Below are 18,471 nucleotides of genomic sequence, written 5' to 3'. Positions count from 1 at the left end.
TGAACACTTAGCATGGAAAAAGAATTTCATTAATTGATAATCTTGATTTTATATTGAAATCATAATGCTTTGGGTATATTAGTTGAAAAATATTATTAAAATTTAACCTATTTCTTTTTCCTTTTTTAATGTGGCTACTAGAGACTTAAAATTACATATGTGATCTCATATTCTGTTGGACAGCACTGGTCTAGAGCTAAGGGTTTTTATATCCAAGGCATAAAATTGATCCAGAATTAAGAAGATAGATACTAGAAATCTTCCAAGGAAGGTTGTCAGCCATAGATGCTGAGCCTGCTGTGATATCTGACTTAAGGGATTCTTCCTGCATTAGTTGGGGTCTCAGTAAGAGACAGAAACCACATAGTACTTGAACAAGAAGGTTTAATATAAAGAATGATTAGGGGCACCTGGGTGGCTTAGCAGGTTAAGCCTCTGCCTTCAGCTCAGGTCATGATCTCAGGGTCCTGGGATTGAGCCCTGCATCGGGCTCTCTGCTCAGCAGGGAGCCTGCTCTCCCCACCCCCTCTGCCCCCACCTGCCTCTCTGCCTGCTTGTGATGATCTCTGTCAAATAGATAGAATCTTTTTTTTTTTTTTAAGAATGATTAACTTGCAAAAGGACTTGACTACTGAGGAATAAAGAACTCCAAAGAATATAGGAAGAGCAAATAATAGGAGCACCCCCTAGTCCTATGGCCGAGACAGAGCACTTTAAGGAGTGATACATTTGGGAGTGGGTTCCTTCTTCACCCCAGAGCTGAGATCCAGGCCTCACTGGAGAGGGCACAGCTGTAGCCCATGTAATGGTGGAGAAGTTTGGGGGATATAACTCAGGTTAGGGGAAGCCAGCCCCAGGGTGCTAGCAGACTTCTCTGGGCAGCTGCCCTCTGAGTGCCATTGGGATCTGCTGGGAGTGAGGCCATCTGGTGCCCCATGTGCTGCTGCCTGCTGCACACTGCAGGAGCAATCAGAGAACACACAGGAACCAGGATGAGAAGAAGCCCTTCCTCCTCTGCAGTCCCTCCAGCATCCTCTCCTGACAAACTCTAACACGGTATGGGTTGGCAAGGAAATGTTTACATGGTCCATCTCCAGTATCATAAAGCAGGGCAAAAAAGGTGAATTTGGAAGCAAGAAGCAATAAATTGATAACTGGCAGACTCATTAAGTGGTTGCCACTGTGTAAGACACTCTGTTTTTTGATAAATTTAGATCGTTTGACCCCAGGCTAGAATATTTAAAAATTGGTGTGTCCACAAAAATTCAGGATATATGGTCACCACACCCTCGGAATTTTAGTTATCTGAGAATCTTTTTATTTTGAAATATTCTAGGAAAGATATGTCTTCTCTTGTGTTGTTATCTATTCTCTTTGTCTTTTAAACAGTGAATATTAAATAGTAGGTTGTCAGCTTCCAGTAGAAATGTGGTCATGGTATATGCTTCTTTCTTCTAAGCTTTACTCATTGCTTTGTTTATTCCTGGTAGTGTTTGACTACAGTTATAGAGATTACGTTCTGTCCTGGTATGGAAATCTCAGCAGAGATGAGGGACAGCTTTACCATCTGCTCTTGGAAGACTTTTGGGAAATTGCCAGACAGCTGCGTCACAGACTGAGCCACGTGGATGTGGTTAAAGTCGTCTGCAACGATGTTGTGAGGACTTTACTCACTCATTTCTGTGACCTGAAAGCTGCAAATGCCAGGTAACTGTTCTAACACGAACAATCTCCCCTACCTTTTTTCTACATTAAAATATTTTTCGTATACGGAAAGGGGTCAAAGTCAAGACAAAACTCTAGAATTTTCTGCCTCTTGCTGCTGTTTGGCTTGAAGTGTAGATATAGTGAGGGAGAACAATTACAGTGTTCTAACAGAGTAAATTTTTTTTTATAACTCTCTAATAGAAAACCCCTTTATTGACTTCTTTAATTTTGTGAAAAACTTAATGAAATTAATTTTACCAAGCCGGCACTGTCATGAACTTGTTTGTAGAATCATGAGTACCTAGAAGTAGAAAATTTAAATGTAGTGTTTTATATTGTGAAATGTCTATGAGTTAACAATTTTTAGAAAGGTTTAGAATTCATGTTTCCTTTTGTGAGTCCTGTGTTGAGAACTCTGTTGCATCACAATATCCTGAAAACTGACTTTTTAAAGGAACTCAATATTGGAGGTTGTGGACTGTACTTAGAAATGTTTCCGTGTGAAAAGTGTGAATAGTTAGGCTCGTTAGTTCTTTGTACTGTTCCACTGACACTGACAAGATGTGTACCTATGAAGTGATTCTGCCTTTGGAAGGAAGACTTCAAGGCCATTTCTGTGCTTGTAACAAATCCTTATGTTCAGAGGTTTTCTGGGAGGATCCTAATTGCATGTGCCACTCCTGAATGAGTGAGAATGCTGAATTACAGCACGTCTAGCTTGCATGTCAAAGTCGTCTTACTGCAGGAGAGGAGTAGCCTTCTTCCTCTTTGGATGTGGACTTAGTAGGAGGGGCTCCTTAATTTAATGTGGGCTATTCGCACTGACACTCTTCTACCTCTACTTTCAGGGGATAGACGGGGTATCTGAAAAATACACACGAGGATGAGTAAACATTGGCATCCTTATCGGGCAGGTGGTATCTCCTATTCTCTGCTGAGAAGCCTGTTGGGCCCTGTGCTGTTGCTCAGTGGGGCCTAGTTGCTAAATGTCCTTGAGCAGCTGCAGCTCCCTGGTCTTGGCTATACTGCCTCTTTCCATGAATCGTGCTCTCTCCCAAAGTCTGTATCACATAGGCTTATGAGATCAAAATGTGCAAAGCCATCATGGACCTAATATTTTTCAGTTTGTGGCCCCCAGTATTTTGCATTTTTAAAAAACTATGACCCATAGTAAGAAATACATTTTATACTGTGGCCCAGTTTCATAAAACAATATTATTACCTGTGATAACTGATGCTTTTATGTTAAAATCTTTTTAAAAATGATGTTTGAGATGAACTGTATTTTAACTTATTCCTTGTGGGTCACAATCCATGATTTGAAAAAAATTACTGTAGTGCAGTGGTTCTCAGATTTTTTTTTTTTTTTTTTTTGGTCTTGGGTTCCCCTATACTCTTAAAGTTATTGAAAACCTAAAGGCATTTTTTTTAAAAGATTTTATTTTTAAGTAACCTCTACACCCAATATAGGGCTCAAACTCACAATCCCAAGATCAAGAGTTGCGTATTCTTCTGACCCAGCCATGCACCCTCAAAAGCACCTTGTTTATGTGGGTTCTATCTCACGGGGTGCTGGGACCAGCTTGTACTGGTTTGCAAGAGCTGACTATGCACATCCCTTCCCTACTTTGAGATCGGGGATATTACCTTGCTAGCTTGTCATTAGCCATGGTGGGAGTACTTACACTGTGCAATGGGCGAATGCTATAAGTCAGAGATGATTTCCCCTGGGGGAGCCGGTGGTTAAACATATGCCACCTCACCTCTTGCTATACTATAGGTATTTACCATGTCAGCTATTAAAACCAAGACTTTTCCCCCCAAGATTTTATTTATTTGAGAGAGAGAGAATGAGAGAGAGAGTATGAGAGGAGAGAGGTCAGAGGAAGAAGCAGACTCTCCGCCGAGCAGCAAACCCTATGTGGGACTCAATCCTGGGACTCCAGGATCATGACATGAGCTGAAGGCAGTTGCTTAACCAACTGAGCCACCCAGGTGCCCCAAACCAAGACATTTTTTTTTTTAAAGATTCCATTTATTTATTTGGCAGAGAGAGAGGAAGGGAAGCAGGCTCTCCGCTGAGCAGAGAGCCCAATGCGGGACTTGATCTCAGGACTCTGAGATCACGACCTGAGCTGAAGGCAGCGGCTTAACCCACTGAGCCACCCAGGTGCCCAAACCAAGACATTTTTTTTTTTAATTTTTTATTTATTTGACAGAGAGAGATCACAAGCAGGCAGAGAGGCAGACAGAGAGACAGGAAGGGAAGCAGGCTCCCTGCTGAGCAGAGAGTCCGATGCGGGGCTCGATCCCAGGACGCCGGGACCATGACCTGAGCCGAAAGCAGAGGCCCCAACCCACTGAGCCACCCAGGCGCCCCAAACCAAGACATTTTTAAAGTGCACAAATACATAGTTCTCTTGCCATTAGGCAGTAGACTCATGGTGTTAGCACATATTAAGTAGCCTCTGGAAACTCCACTGTGTTTGTAAGAACAGGGCGAAAAAGACAGATGACATTTTATATTACACAGCGGGGTCCTCAGACCACTCTTTGAAAATTGCTGTTGGTAGAGATAGCAGCTCCCAGTGAGTATGTGAACTAACAAGGAAAGTGAGAGAATGAGGACCTGGCGTCTCAAGAGCTTCAGCCACTCCTTTCAAGTGTTCAGCAACCCCTAGGAGCTCCTGCTGATTTGCTGTGGTATCTATTGTGTAAAGTGCCCCTGACTTCTGCCTGCCAGATGCTGTCCAAGACTTGTTGGAACTCAGGGGATGCTCATTTTAAAGGACAGTATTTTAAATCCATGTTTTATTCCAGTGAGAAGATGGATAGATTTAGGTTTAGGAGAAGAGTAAGTGGTTAGAGAAATTTAGTATTTTTATGATGATCTAATTTGAACATGAACATATATTTTTCATGGAGACATTTACCAGCTTCTGAAATTACTGCTTTTGTGACTAATATAAAGATATTATGGGTAAAGCATCACAGTAATAGAAACAGAGAATTGATTCCATTTTAGAAATGCCTTCCCTCTGGGCTTCTAGCTTTCTTATACCAACAGTAGATTTATTTTGCTGATATCCGGGTTATGCCTTGAAGCTCTAGTTGATAATTCTAATTAAAGAAAAAAAAATCTTACCACTGTACTCTGGGATTATAGATATTTGAAGAAGTGCCAGTAGGCTGCTGGTGTTTTGCATATAGATGATTATGCCCTAGAAGTGAACCCTAGAGAACTAATATCTGATTATGCATTATCTTCTACAAATCACACAATGAGGCTGGTAGACAATGTGTGTAGGTTTCATGGCTGTGTCTGCACTTGTCTGCCCCAGGTAAATAGTGCCCTCATCCTAGAAATCTCCACTGGTGTGCGGATATCTATTGGCTGCAAAATGACTTTGGCAGCCTGGGAAGCACCCAATTGAATTGGCCACTGTCAGACAAGAGAATAATAAATTGCATTAATAAAAGCAACACATACGCCAATTGACTGTTAGGCAGTTGTGTGGGGGCAGCTTTTCGGTCAGCTTGTGTTTATTTCCAGGCCGATGTTCTGTTGCCACTTTAAGCCCAGTCCAGATCACATTTAAGTCTTGCCTCTCCTTCCTCTTCCTTTGTCCCATCTGTCTTGTTCCAGCATGTTTCAGGAAAATCTAAAACTGATTCTTTTTAAGCTGTTTAATCAGCAGCATCTTTAATTTCAGTCTCCTTCTTACAGTCCTTTTGTGTTTGATTTACTCGTCAAGCATAGTCATGCTGTTTGAGGGGGAAAGTGTTTTTTATTCATATATTCTGTCTTTATCTCTGAATCTTTCACCCTTTTTGTCTTTGCAATCTTTGATTCTGGGGTAGCATAGGGTTTGGACTTGAGAGTCAGGCAGAACAGGAGAGTTATTTCTACTGTTTATTACCTCTGACTTGGGACTATTCACGTAACCACTCAGATCCTCAATGTTCTCATCTAGGAAATGTTGTTCATGATACCTGCTTCTCAGCGTAGGTGGGAAGATTAAGTCTTGTTGTACATGCAAAATTTCCAAAAGGTGAATGTCCTTTTGCTCACTCAAGGAGGGAGAGCCCAGATGCAAGTAGTAGGAATTAGAGTAAACAAATGATCCGTCCACACTGGCAGAAGGAGGCTGTTGCCTGGACGCAGGCACCTGGACACATCATGACCCAGAAGCAGCCACATGCCTCGGGATCTTTTCTTGGGTTCTGAAGCAGTACTTGATGCCCATGAACCAGAAGGCATCATAGGAATATCCTGCTTGGAGTGAGCAGAGGGATTCCAGGGAAGCACTGGCCTCTCCTTTTTCCTCAGATGGAGCTCATTTGACCAGATATCTGGCCTTTTATGCTCACTCAGAAAGTTTTTCCCTAACTCAATTCTAGGAGGGAGATGAACTTGTAGAAGTCTGTTGGCTAGGCTCCTTTGATCTGCTTTCCACTGGAACAGAGAAGGGGTTGCGTATACTTTGAAAGGGATTAGATATTATAGAAAGAAATTTCTGTCATTAGTTTTTTGGGGCCAGATTTCCCCAATAATTGTCAACCGAATACATATTTTAGAGTGAAGTTTTATCCTTAAAAGTGCTTGATGAGACAAGAGTAGCATCTAGATCTTACTATATTAAAAGATCATCTCTAACTGGCAGCATAGCTAGAATTTGAAATAATTAAAGATGCCACTTTATAAATTTACTTACTTATTTTTGTTTTTTTTTTCAAGTAAACTCTACCCCTAATGACCTCAACTCACGTCCCCCAAATCAAGAGTCCCATATTCTACCAACTGAGCCAGCCAGGCACCCCGAAGATGCCATTTTAAATAAGTCAGCATATGATTAGTATATATGTAAAGGTTTATTCTTAAAATCTGTTTATTTTTTTGGCTTTTCACATTAGTATTGAATTTTTCTTGGTTGTCTTAGAAGGCAAAGAGGAAATCTTCCCTTTTTGGAGGATTTGTCTTCTATGGAAGACTAATCTTCATTCTCCAGTGCAGAAAGAAATTGCAGTCAGCATTCTGGAGGTGCTTGTCGTAAAAGGCACCAAGATGCATTTGTTTCATCGCTGTGTAGCATTAGTGTGATCTCCTGCTCTACGGAGTGTCAGTCCTTCCTCAGGATTGACCCCTAGTTACTATAAGAAGTCCATAAATGTTCCCTCTTATCTGGAAGGTGTTAGAAAAATGAATATCCCTGTCTTTCTTGAACTACTATTATCAAGGTACTGTGGGAAAAGGAGGTATAGAAGGTTCTGCTTTCTACTCCTCTTCACTCAAGATCCTCCAAATAAATGGTCCTGGGGTAAGGATAGGGTCAGGGCTGATAGGGAAGCCTCTGACCACAGTCAACAAGACTATTTAGAAAATACTTGGGAACCACACAGAAGGCAATTTACCATCAATTTATGTAGCACCAGGTAAGTCATGGACCTTCTCTTCAGTAGAAATCCCATAGCATTTTTATCTCATGATTACCTAGTCAGGAAAGCTGGCTAGTGACCCTGGTAATATTTTCTTAGATTTTTTTTTTGAGTAATAAAGCAATAGATCACATTTAAGAAGACGTCTAGAAGACTTAAAAATAGTCCAGTTAAAGAAACACACATAATTTTCTGGATTGTTGCTGTGATTTGGGAGTTATGTGTGATTGTTGATGCTACTTAAGGTTTGAAATCCTGAAAGAGCATGCATTAGCATTTTTCTAAATTAGTCTGTGATTGAGAAAATTATTAGCTATTGACATTTTTGAGGAATGGACACAATTATTAAAACTGATGTATTGTCCATTTGAGATATTTTATACTTAATGATACATAATTGAATTGTTTTCAGAACTTTCTTTCCTTCCTCTTCCCCTCTTCATAAATTTCTTTTAGACATGAAGAACAACCAAGGCCTTTTGTGTTACATACATGCTTGAGGAACTCATATGATGAAGTGAAATTCCTACAGATGTGTTCTCGGGTTCTGGTGTTCTGTCTCCTTCCCTCAAAAGATGTCCAGTCTCTCAGCTTACGTATAATGCTTGCAGAAATACTTACAACAAAAGGTAGACTTGTAAATAATTCATATTACTAATGGTGATTATTATGCAAACAATTGTTCCATACTAATGTGATAACACTTTACCTATGCGGACCTTGTACATCATGGGACATGTGGGAGCGAAGATATTTTCAGATTTTCAAACGTGAAGTGTTATTCAAAGATGGCTTTATTTGGCCATCCACGATAGACAAGTTTTTTATGTAACATGTTGCCAAATGCATAGTCCATTCTGTTGTTTATTTTGACACAGGATAATTAGTCCTTATGGTCTTCACAAGCAAGCATCCATTTGGGATAGCTTTTGAATTATCCAGGTTAATAATATATATATCAATGAAAGAATATCTGTACTCAAACTCTAGTGTGCTTTTACTTAGAATACTTTTAAGATAGAAGATTCACTGATAATGCCTATATGTAATTTTGTGAACTTGGAATAAATAAAAAAAGAACTGTACCACAATATAATGTAATTACAAAAGGAATTTTGATGAAGAAGGTGCTTGGCCAGAATACGAAAATGGAAGAAAATATGACCTAAGAGAAATTTCTCTTACCTCAAAATCCCAAATAACATTGCATTTGATATGCGTTGATTGTCTCATTTATTATCTGTGGTCATTAGCAGATACCAAACATAGAGAAAAGGGAGTTTTGTTTTGTTTTTGTTTGTTTGTATGTTTTTTTTGGCTTCATGACTTTGAGATCAGCAGCTGAGCTGAGCTCAAGAGCTGGTTGCCTAACCAGCTGAGCCACCCAGGTGCCCCAGAAAAGGGAACCTTTTTTTTTTTTTAAGATCATTTATTTATTTTAGAAAAAGAGAGTATGTGTGAGCAAGTGTGTGTGCAAGTGGTGGGGGTGGAGTTGTGGGGGGGGGGGGAGAAGCAGAAGGAGAAGAAGAGAATCCTCAAGCTGGTTCAACACTGGGCTTGATCCCAGGACCCTGAGATGATGACCTGAGCTGAAATCAAGATTCTGATACTTAACCAACTGAGCCCCCCAGATACCCTGAAAAGAGAAGTTTTTAACCTAAAGTTAGTAGGATGAGTTTGTAGTTGTTATCGTTGACTTTTAAACAACTTCTTCCCTGAGGTCTGCTTTTTTATCAGTTGTGAGAATGTTCACTTTCATTTGGCAGACAAAACACATGAGCCTTATTAAACTAACTAACTAACTAAATAAATAAAAGGAAAAAATCAGTGTACTTAATTTTGATTTCTTTGTTAGGAACTCGGGTTGCAAATGACACTCTTTCATTATTAAACTTAACTCATTTGTTAAAACAACCACTTGATTGTAGCCATAGTTGGTAGCATACCCAGAGGGAGCTGGGTGTACAGGCACACAGATTTTTGAATATTTGAATTGTTTGTCCCCATTTGGGTAGTTTAAAAACATTTACCAGAAGTGGTTTCAGTTCTGTAAATGAAAAACAGTTCCTTCAAAGGACCATACTTTTTCAGTGTTGCTTTCTTCTTCCCACAGTCTTGAAGCCAGTAGTGGAGTTACTTAGTAATCCAGATTACATTAACCAGATGCTGCTTGCCCAGCTGGAGCGCAGAGAACAGATGAATGAACATCACAAGAGAGCCTACACCTATGCTCCATCTTATGAAGAGTTCATCAAGCTTATTAATAGCAACTCTGATGTTGAGTTCTTGAAGCAGCTAAGGTATTTGATCTTTAATTATAGCATGACAGTAGCTACTTATTATCATCCTCTGCCTAGTTAGGTACCAAAAAAATGTGGTTGTCAGGGAGGCAGAAATAAAGGAAGTCCATAAATCTTACTACTCAGTGACAACTAAATTTACCCAGCTTCTCCTTTAGCAGAGGAATTAGGTTTTTTTTTCCCCCAAGTATCCTGTTTTTCAAGTAATTAGGTTATAATAGATTGCAAGCTGTTTAGTTGTAAGAGTAACTACTTAGCTGCTCAGAAATTTACTTAGAAAAAATGGGAAGGAGATGATGTGTTTTTAAAATTACATAATGGAATATTGCATTGATTTTAATTTTTCTTAGAAAATGCAGGCCCAGGTTTGGGAATCATGGGTTCTTGACTAAATATTTTGAGGAAACACATTTGAAATATACCCTGGGAGTCTCTTTGATAGGGGCATTGAATCTTCCTTGTTGTACTTGAGATATCTTAGGGGTGAGTGTGTCTGTTTTTGTATATTTATTTTTTATTGCCATAGTATATGCATAAACAGTATGATTATATAGCAGTATATAATTTGTAGCTTTTCTAGGCTTCTGTTTCTGTAGTTCTTCTGTTTTAGTGTCCCCAAACAATAATACATGGGGAAGAAAGGCAACTCTGGTATGTCTGTTTTGTCTCTGATAAGTAATTTTGATGAATCATAGATGGAAAATAAAATATTAGCTGAAACAGTCTTTGAACTCTTCAAGGATTTTAGATTTGGGTTACCATTAAGGTGAGTTGTGCTGCTTAGTCTTCTAATCTGAATAATACACTCTTCTAAGAGGTGTACATTTGTAGAGGGTACCATGTTCTTGTAAACTGTGTCCTGTATTAATCTAGGTCCTGCAGGGGCACCTGGGTGGCTCAGTGGGCTAAGCCGCTGCCTTCGGCTCAGGTCATGATCTCAGGGTCCTGGGATCGAGCCCCGCATCGGGCTCTCTGCTCAGCAGGGAGCCTGCTTCCCTCTCTCTCTCTCTCTCTCTCTGCCTGCCTCTCTGCCTGCTTGTGGTCTCTCTCTGACAAATAAATAAATAAAATCTTTAAAAAAAAAAAATCTAGGTCCTGCAAATGTATAATGATGGCTTCAGTTGTATGATTGTGTTTACAGATCATTTAATTCTTAAAGGATATAATCTCAGGAGATTTGTTTATGCTTCTCTTTCCATGCATAGTCTTGAAAACCTATGTGGTACTCATTTATTAGAGATTTATAATCATTTGTGTCTGAAACTAGAAATTCATTTTTTTTAAAGATTTTATTTATTTATTTGACAGAGAGAGATCACAAGTAGACAGAGAGGCAGGCAGAGAGAGAGAGAGGGAGGCAGGCTCCCTGCTGAGCAGAGAGCTCTATGCGGGACTCGATCCCAGGACCCTGAGATCATGACCTGAGCCGAAGGCAGCAGCTTAACCCACTGAGCCACCCAGGCGCCCTAGAAAATCATTTTTGATTATTGTGACCCTTAAGCTAATAAAAAAGGCAAGGGTCAATATCCCAGATTTGTTTTCTGGAGTATATAGGTTATACACACTCAAAGGTCATCCTTATCATGACTTTCTTTGAAATTTAAAAGGAGTTTAAAGTGTCATTCTATGGGAAGTGAAAGAGCTCACAAGGACAGGACACCCTTGTTGCCTCCTCTTCGCCTTAAAACTGCCAACACACACACACCAAGTGCTGGTTCTAGAGATGCTGTACAAACCGATACTCTAGTTTTGCTCTCCCTGGGTTCTGTTTTACCCGTTATTCCCGAATACTCTGCCTGTGGTGTGACGAAGGTCACCCTCTGTGAAATTATAGTTTTCTCTTAACGCATTGTTTGTGAACAGATACTGTTCACAACAGTAGTATCTGTTATATACAGTATAACTGCATAACTGTCCAATAGTATATAGCTGTATAACAGATAGCAGGATAACTGTTATCAATACACTGTGGCTAGATTGTGGAGGCCTTGCCTTCCTAAGGACTTTTCCCTGTTAAGCAGTCTTTCAGAATACAGTTAGAAGTGGATCATTGGGTAACTTCAAGGAATTTTAAGGTAACAATCTAGGATCAATAGTGGCAGATAGTTAACTGAATCAGTATTCATTCTACTTCCAGACTTAGGAATGAATGTTCTGTTTTGTGTATCAACAAAAGATCCCAGCGCTGCACACATGTGATCAAAAGATCACAGCGTTGACACAGACAGCGGTATAACAGGTACCAAAAGACTATTTTGTGATCAGAAGGCATTATTTTGAGTGATCAACCATTGGTACTCTAGCACAGTTCTGTAGTATGAGATGAATGAATCCTGATTAGAATGAATGGTTTATCTTTTTCAAAATGCACTAGTCAGAGGCTCAGGACTATTCAAAATGCTATAGATATTTTAATTTTGGCAGTTGGTCATCTAGTAGGTAAAGAGAAGAAACTCAGTTAAGAATTGACCTTTAGAGGGCGCCTGGGTGGCTCAGTGGATTAAGCCGCTGCCTTCGGCTCAGGTCATGGTCTCAGGGTCCTGGGATCGAGCCCCGCATGGGGCTCTCTGCTCCGCAGGGAGCCTGCTTCCTCCTCTCTCTCTGCCTGCCTCTCTGCCTACTTGTGATCTCTCTCTCTCTGTCAAATAAATAAAATAAAATCTTTAAAAAAAAAAAAAAAGAATTGACCTTTAGAAACAAAAGCCCCAGGATGACTGGACAACCTGCTTTTGTCACAGTAGGGGCATTTTGGATTGCCTTCACCTGAGTGGCCAAAGATGAACACTAGGAGTCCTGACATGACATTTTCCCCTTTATGGTGAAAATAAAAAATGGTATGAGCCCTTAAATCTTTCTGTAAGATCACTTCCTCTTGTTGTCATAAATTGGGCAACACTGAAGTCTCACACGTTGGGTGTCCTGAGAAGCAGGTGCTCTGTTGAGCATGGAGAGGCTAAGGGGCAGTAGAAATGCTGAGCTAAAGAGTGTTTTTTTTCTTTAGACACTGAGATATAGTTTACACTCGTTGAACTCAGCATTTTAAAATACATGTTTCAGTGGTTTTTAGTACCTTCAGACTGTGCAACCATTACCTCTAATTCCAGATTATTTTTGTCATTTTAAGAAGAAACCCTGTACCCATAGCAGTCACTCCCCATGCTTTCTCTACCCAGCCCTTGGCAACCACTAATCTACTTTCTCTCTCTGTGGATTTACCCATTATGGACATTTCATATAAATGGAATCATGTAACTTGTGGCCTTTTGTGTCTGGCTTATATTCAGCATAATATTTTCAAGGGTCGCCCATGTTGTGGTATGTAGCAATATTTCATTTCTTTTTTTGGCTGAATAATACTCCATTGTATGAATATACCATATTTTGTTTATTCTTTTGTCAGCCAATGGATAATTGGGTTGTTTGCATTTTAAAGAATGCCTTTTGAGTTTTCTTTCTTTCTTTTAAATTTTCTTTAAGACAGAGAGAGAGCATAAGTGGGGGAAAGGAGCAGAGGGAGAGGAAGAGTGAGAAGCAGACTCCCCACTGAGCAGGGAGCCTGACATGGGGCTTGGTCCCAGGACCCCGAGATCCTGACCTGACTGAAGGCAGGCACTAAACCAACTGAGCCACCCAGGCACCCCCCTATTAACTTTTAGTTGAACATCTTCAGTAGTATTATCAGAAGGTTCCTAATCTCTTTCTACCACCCATCCCATATATATTCCTGTTCCTGTTCTCTTTCTTGTCTTCTACTTTACTTCTGGCCTTTGTTTCCAGCAAAGTTCATAGAACCCATGGGGAGGACATTTGGAGGTACTTTGAGGATTAGATTATCCAACTCTTTTTTTTTTTTTTTTGCACCTTTTTTTTTTTTCCATTTTATTTATTTTTTCAGCGTAACAGTATTCATTCTTTTTGCACAACACCCAGTGCTCCATGCAAAACGTGCCCTCCCCATTACCCACCACCTGTTCCCCCAACCTCCCACCCCTGACCCTTCAAAACCCTCAGGTTGTTTTTCAGAGTCCATAGTCTCTTATGGTTCGCCTCCCCTCCCCAATGTCCATAGCCCGCTCCCCCTCTCCCAATCCCACCTCCCCCCAGCAACCCTCAGTTTGTTTTGTCCAACTCTTAAAGTGCCCACTCTATTAGAAAACCGAATACATTTTCAGATTTAATTAAGTTGATATAATGACTGAGTGCAACTGCAATGACCTGTTTTTCTGACCTCTGTCCCTTTGTAGACCTTCAGTTTCTCATGTACATTTTGGGAAATATGTTGATGACTTCCTTTGAAGGGCTGCAAATTTCTCTTACAACAAGGAGTCGTATATGTTAGCCAGCATCTGCTGTGGAATCATGGTAATCCTGAAGCGCATACAGTCCCCTCAACAGCTTGGCAAAGAACCTTGGGAGAGAATACTGTGAAGGCCATTTTTCTCAGTGGTAGCTGTACACATCCGGAGTTACTTTCTGAATACTCTTGTAAATACCGCATTACCGCTCCCCATCCTCTGGCTATGAGACAGTTACTTGACCTTCGCTGTAGATAAAATTCCAGGCAGTTCTGTTTGCTATAGTACTGGTATATCTTTTATCCAGGAGACAGTGTCCTTACTCATTGTATCTTAGGGTAATCTGAGGGCTAACCTTTCTTCTCTGCTTCTTGCCCAGATTGAACTAGAAAGACTACAACTCTGCCATGGTAGAGGTTGATCTTTTTGCTCAAAAAAGGTGATGCTGCATAAGTTATCTGGTTACTGGTTATTGTTTATCTGATAGAAAAATTGTTCTCTACATGAGGAATAACATGGAAGACATTAGGAGAAGGAAAGGAAAAGTAAATTGGGGTAGATTGGAGGGGGAGACAAACCATGAGAGACTGTGGACTCTGAGAAACAGACTGAGGGTTTTGGAAGGGAGGGGGTGGGGGGGGATGGGTGAGCCTGGTGGTGGGTATTAAGGAGGACACGTATGGCAGGGAGCACTGGGTGTGGTGCATAAACAATGAATCTTGGAACATTGGAAAAATAAAATAAAGAAAAATTGCTCTCTCTTCAATGGTCAGTCTGCTTACAGGCAAAATTGCTTTTTATCAGACTCCTGTCTAAAGCATCGATGAAGCTTATCAGCTGCCTCGCACTAATGGAGCAGTTTCTTCCATCGTAGTCTGAACTACTTTGTTTTTCTGGTACAATTAGAGTACTCTGCTGTCTGACTTTATTAGCATTTTAGGTCGCTATCTTCATGTTGTTCTCAGTAAGATTTTAAGATAGGCTGCCTAGGGCAGGGAACGTGTGTTATTTAGACTAAGCAGTTGATGAAACCATCCACTTTTATTTCATACATATTTGGGAGATAGGTGCATATTTTCTGAAGGAAATAAAGTCATTAAACTCTGCTGGGTTGGAATGCATTAAAAACGAACAACCAAACCAAAGAAACCTTGAAGGTCATATTTGTAGTACTGTGATAGTTTGTTTTGTTCTGAGTCAGCGTGAGCTGCTTTGGCAATACGATTCTGGAGCTAGAAATGCTCCCTCCGAGTATACTAAACCAGTGGTTTTTGACCTTGACTATATATTAGAATCACCCAGGCTTTTACAAAAATTATGGCTGGATATCTCACTGTCCTTTGTAGCTACTTTTTCTTCTTTTCTGGCATCCAAGGTGTCAAAGTGAGGATGTGGTGGCGGGACTGGTATAACATTTGGAATTTTCCAGCGTCTTCTACTGGAAGTCATCCACTCTGCTAATGAGACAGGAGCCAGAAATCTAAATGTCCTGTTCATGCAAGATATTAAAGGATAACTGTACAGATTCCCATCACCTGTCTGGGTGGTGGGGTGATGACCACCCTCAAGGAAGGCAAATCAGAGGTCAGAGCAAAGGGGTATCCGTTAGTAAGACCCGACAATTACAGCCACACTGGAGAAAGCATTGTGTGTTCCTTTATTCTGAAGAGAAAGAAGGTGTGGGAATAAACATTAAAGCGGGAATGAAAGGTTCTGCCCTTACAGAATCTCCTAGAGGAAGCAGGCAGATCATGGCCCAGGAATACCTCCTGTTGCCTGCGTTGTGTAATTCCTCAGTGTGTTTGCACAAAGTGCTCTATGAAAGCGATTTTACTCCTCCATGAGAAATATACTTGCCTCCACTTCACCCCCAGGGATTTTTACAGATTGCCCTAGGTTAGAACCTGGGCATCAGTTTTAAACGCCCTCCAGTTACAACTAGAATTGAGAATATCTTTTAAATGGAATATTCTTCCACTTACTACCAATCTCAAGTATAGGTGTCCTATAATTGTTATATTCTAAGTCTTTGAAAACTGTTTATCACTGTTTGCGAGGATGGTTACTATTGAGAAGAATATTGATTAATCCAGACACCTCATTCTTCTACCGTGTTTATCGTAATGAATAAAGGGCATCTTATCACTGGTGATCCTGAGACACGTATTTAACCCCAGGTTTCTCAGCCTTGGCGAAAGTGCCATTTGGGCCCAGATAATTCTTTGTTGTGGGGGTGGTTCTAGTTATTGTGGAATATTAACATCACTAGCCTCCCCCACTGGATGCCAGTACCAACCCTGTAGTTGTGACAACCAGAAACATCCTCCAGACATTGCCAGATGTCCTCTGGAGGACAAAATTGCCCCTGATTAAAATCTATTGCTTGAGTCCCATGAAAAGACTGGAGATACTTACATTAGGATTAGATTTAGATGAGGAGGCTAGAAAACCCACAAAATAATGATTACTTGCCACAGTACAGAGGGCTTTTTCTTTCTTCTATAAAAGAAGTCTGGAACAGGCATTCGAAAACTGCTAGGAGGCCTCTACCCTCCTCGGGGACCCAGGCTCCTTCCAGCTCACTGCTCTGCCATCCTAGGGATATTCCTGAGTCCTCAGAGTTCAGGGTGTAGTCTAGAATGCCATTCATTGTATCCTAATTCCAGGAAGCACAAATGAAGGGAAGAAAAGAAGGTGGCAAAGGTCATGCATTGGCTGTCTTTTAAAGAACTTCCTGGAAGCTACTGCATGACATTTCTGCTTATATTTTTTCTGTCAGATATAATTTTTCTGGGAAGCCTTAGGTTCAGTTAAAAATGAGAGTTCTATTACTAAGGAAAAAAGAAACAGAGACACAGAATGGGTACATGGTCGTTTTTGCTCCCGTGTTACCTGTTGTATAGTTATAGCAAGGTAGGATAGCACTACTTCCCGCACAGACATTGGACAAATACTACGTTCCTGGACTGGACGTTTGCCAAAGTTAAAGAGATGCCAAGCAAATGCCCAAGAAGAGGAAACTTCTTTGTTTTCAAGTTACCATATGTTGAATATCTAATATGCATTAAGTAAAGTTCTTACCATATGATTGTTGTAACAACTATGTGAATTAAGTATTACTATTCTCATTATGTAGTTGAGAAAGGTCAAGTGACTTGCCCTGGACGCTTAGCTAATACGGAACAGCTGGGATTTGAACTCAGCTCTGTCTGACTTGAAATCCCACATAAGAAGATGGGTAACCGGTTAGCCAGGTGGGGAGAAAAGAGGGTCGACACACGGCCCCAACCTTGTGGAATTTCCTGCAAGTGTGGCGACCAGTCTGTACTGTCTAGGAGACTTTGCAGCCACTAATCCTTGCATAGAGAACAGTACTGCCAGAAGTCCCATCATTTGTTAGTGAAACAGGGATAGGCTGCCAGAGAAACAAGTCATAATAAAGAAAATTGGGGCAGCCTGTCAGTGCTATAATTTCATCTGCTGCTAGTCCAGTCTTTATTAGATTTTTTCAGTTCTGGATTTCTGACCCCTTACTTAAAGAATGACATGGAGAATCTAAAAATAGGAGAGAGGAAATTCTAATAATGAATAAAAGGTTTAAAATTAAAAAGATTTAGTATTATTTCTCTTGGAGAAATGAAGGAAACTTTTTATCGAGTGTGTACTGAGATCAATGTGTTTTCTGTTTTACTAGGATAAAGCAAGAGGGAATGTACATAATGAATAGGTTTAATTTAAGAGGTCATAATGAACAGTGGGATGGGTTACTGAGGAAGTTTGCTAAGTAGTTTTTCTTCAGATATTAAGGGGATGGATTTCATCTCTGAATTTCAGAGATGCATTTCAGAGGTACATTTGCATGAAGATTAATACACTAAAAATATTAAAATTCCTAAAATTGCATGCTTCTGTGTAGGAGAATTTAAATTATTTGAATGTTTGGTGCTTCGACCAATGATTCTGAAGCTATATTGTGAATCATGAGCAGTAAAGTTGAATTACATTATAGAGGAACATGGAAAAAGAAATTGAGCATACCCTTCAGACAAACTGCTACACCATGTCAGAAATCAGTAAGCACGTATAAACTGAGGGAAAGGTTAACGTGGGTGGGCAAGGAGATGAGAAATGATGAAGTGTAAAACAAAGAGATGCTTGGCAAATTTTTATGAAAAGAATAAATGAATATAAATTTAGTTTAAAAAAAAACCCACATTAAAATGCAAGGCTGCTTATTGAAAACATTCAAAAACATCTTTCAGTTTTATAAAAAGTCAAAGTACATTGACTTCAGAATTTAATTCCTTCTGTTGATGTCTGAGAAATAGCAGAGGGCACAGAGGTGGGAGGTAAACATATGGGGGAAAACAAGATATCTTCATTTAGGAGGAAAGATAAGTATTGACAGCATGGAAAATTTGATCTAAAAAGGGGAAATTTGGGGATAAGGAAGCTTATGATCTCTCTGAAATTAAAGAATTCATGATGAGCTTATAATTAAAAAACACAGGCACTGTGAGTAAGGTGTATCTGCTTTACGAATCACTGAATTACCATGAGGACCATGAGTCCATTTACATAAATCACTCAGCCCAGGATCTGCATATTCCAAATTATTAGCTACCACTATCATTTTTGTTACAATCTCAGGCCCAAGATTGTAAATAGATTTAATTTCATCGTGAACACTGATCAATTACTTGTGGCCCACTAGAGTGCAGCATTTTATTTGT

General features: G+C 40.1%; 1 protein-coding gene across 1 annotated transcript in view; it reads left to right on the top strand.

Annotated features, from left to right (window-relative positions):
• Positions 1 to 18,471, top strand: part of SNX25 (sorting nexin 25) — a 124,241-nt gene that overhangs the window by 35,229 nt on the left and 70,541 nt on the right. The window contains exons 3-5 of the mRNA XM_045998412.1: positions 1,491 to 1,707; positions 7,600 to 7,772; positions 9,257 to 9,443. Of these exons, the coding sequence (XP_045854368.1) occupies positions 1,491 to 1,707; positions 7,600 to 7,772; positions 9,257 to 9,443 (577 nt within the window). The remainder of the gene's footprint in view (positions 1 to 1,490; positions 1,708 to 7,599; positions 7,773 to 9,256; positions 9,444 to 18,471) is intronic.

This window comes from Meles meles, chromosome 2 (genome assembly GCF_922984935.1).
Source record: "Meles meles chromosome 2, mMelMel3.1 paternal haplotype, whole genome shotgun sequence".
In the NCBI taxonomy this organism is placed as follows: domain Eukaryota; kingdom Metazoa; phylum Chordata; class Mammalia; order Carnivora; family Mustelidae; genus Meles; species Meles meles.
Note: the sequence above shows the minus strand (reverse complement) of the source record. Positions and strands in the feature narration are given on the sequence as shown.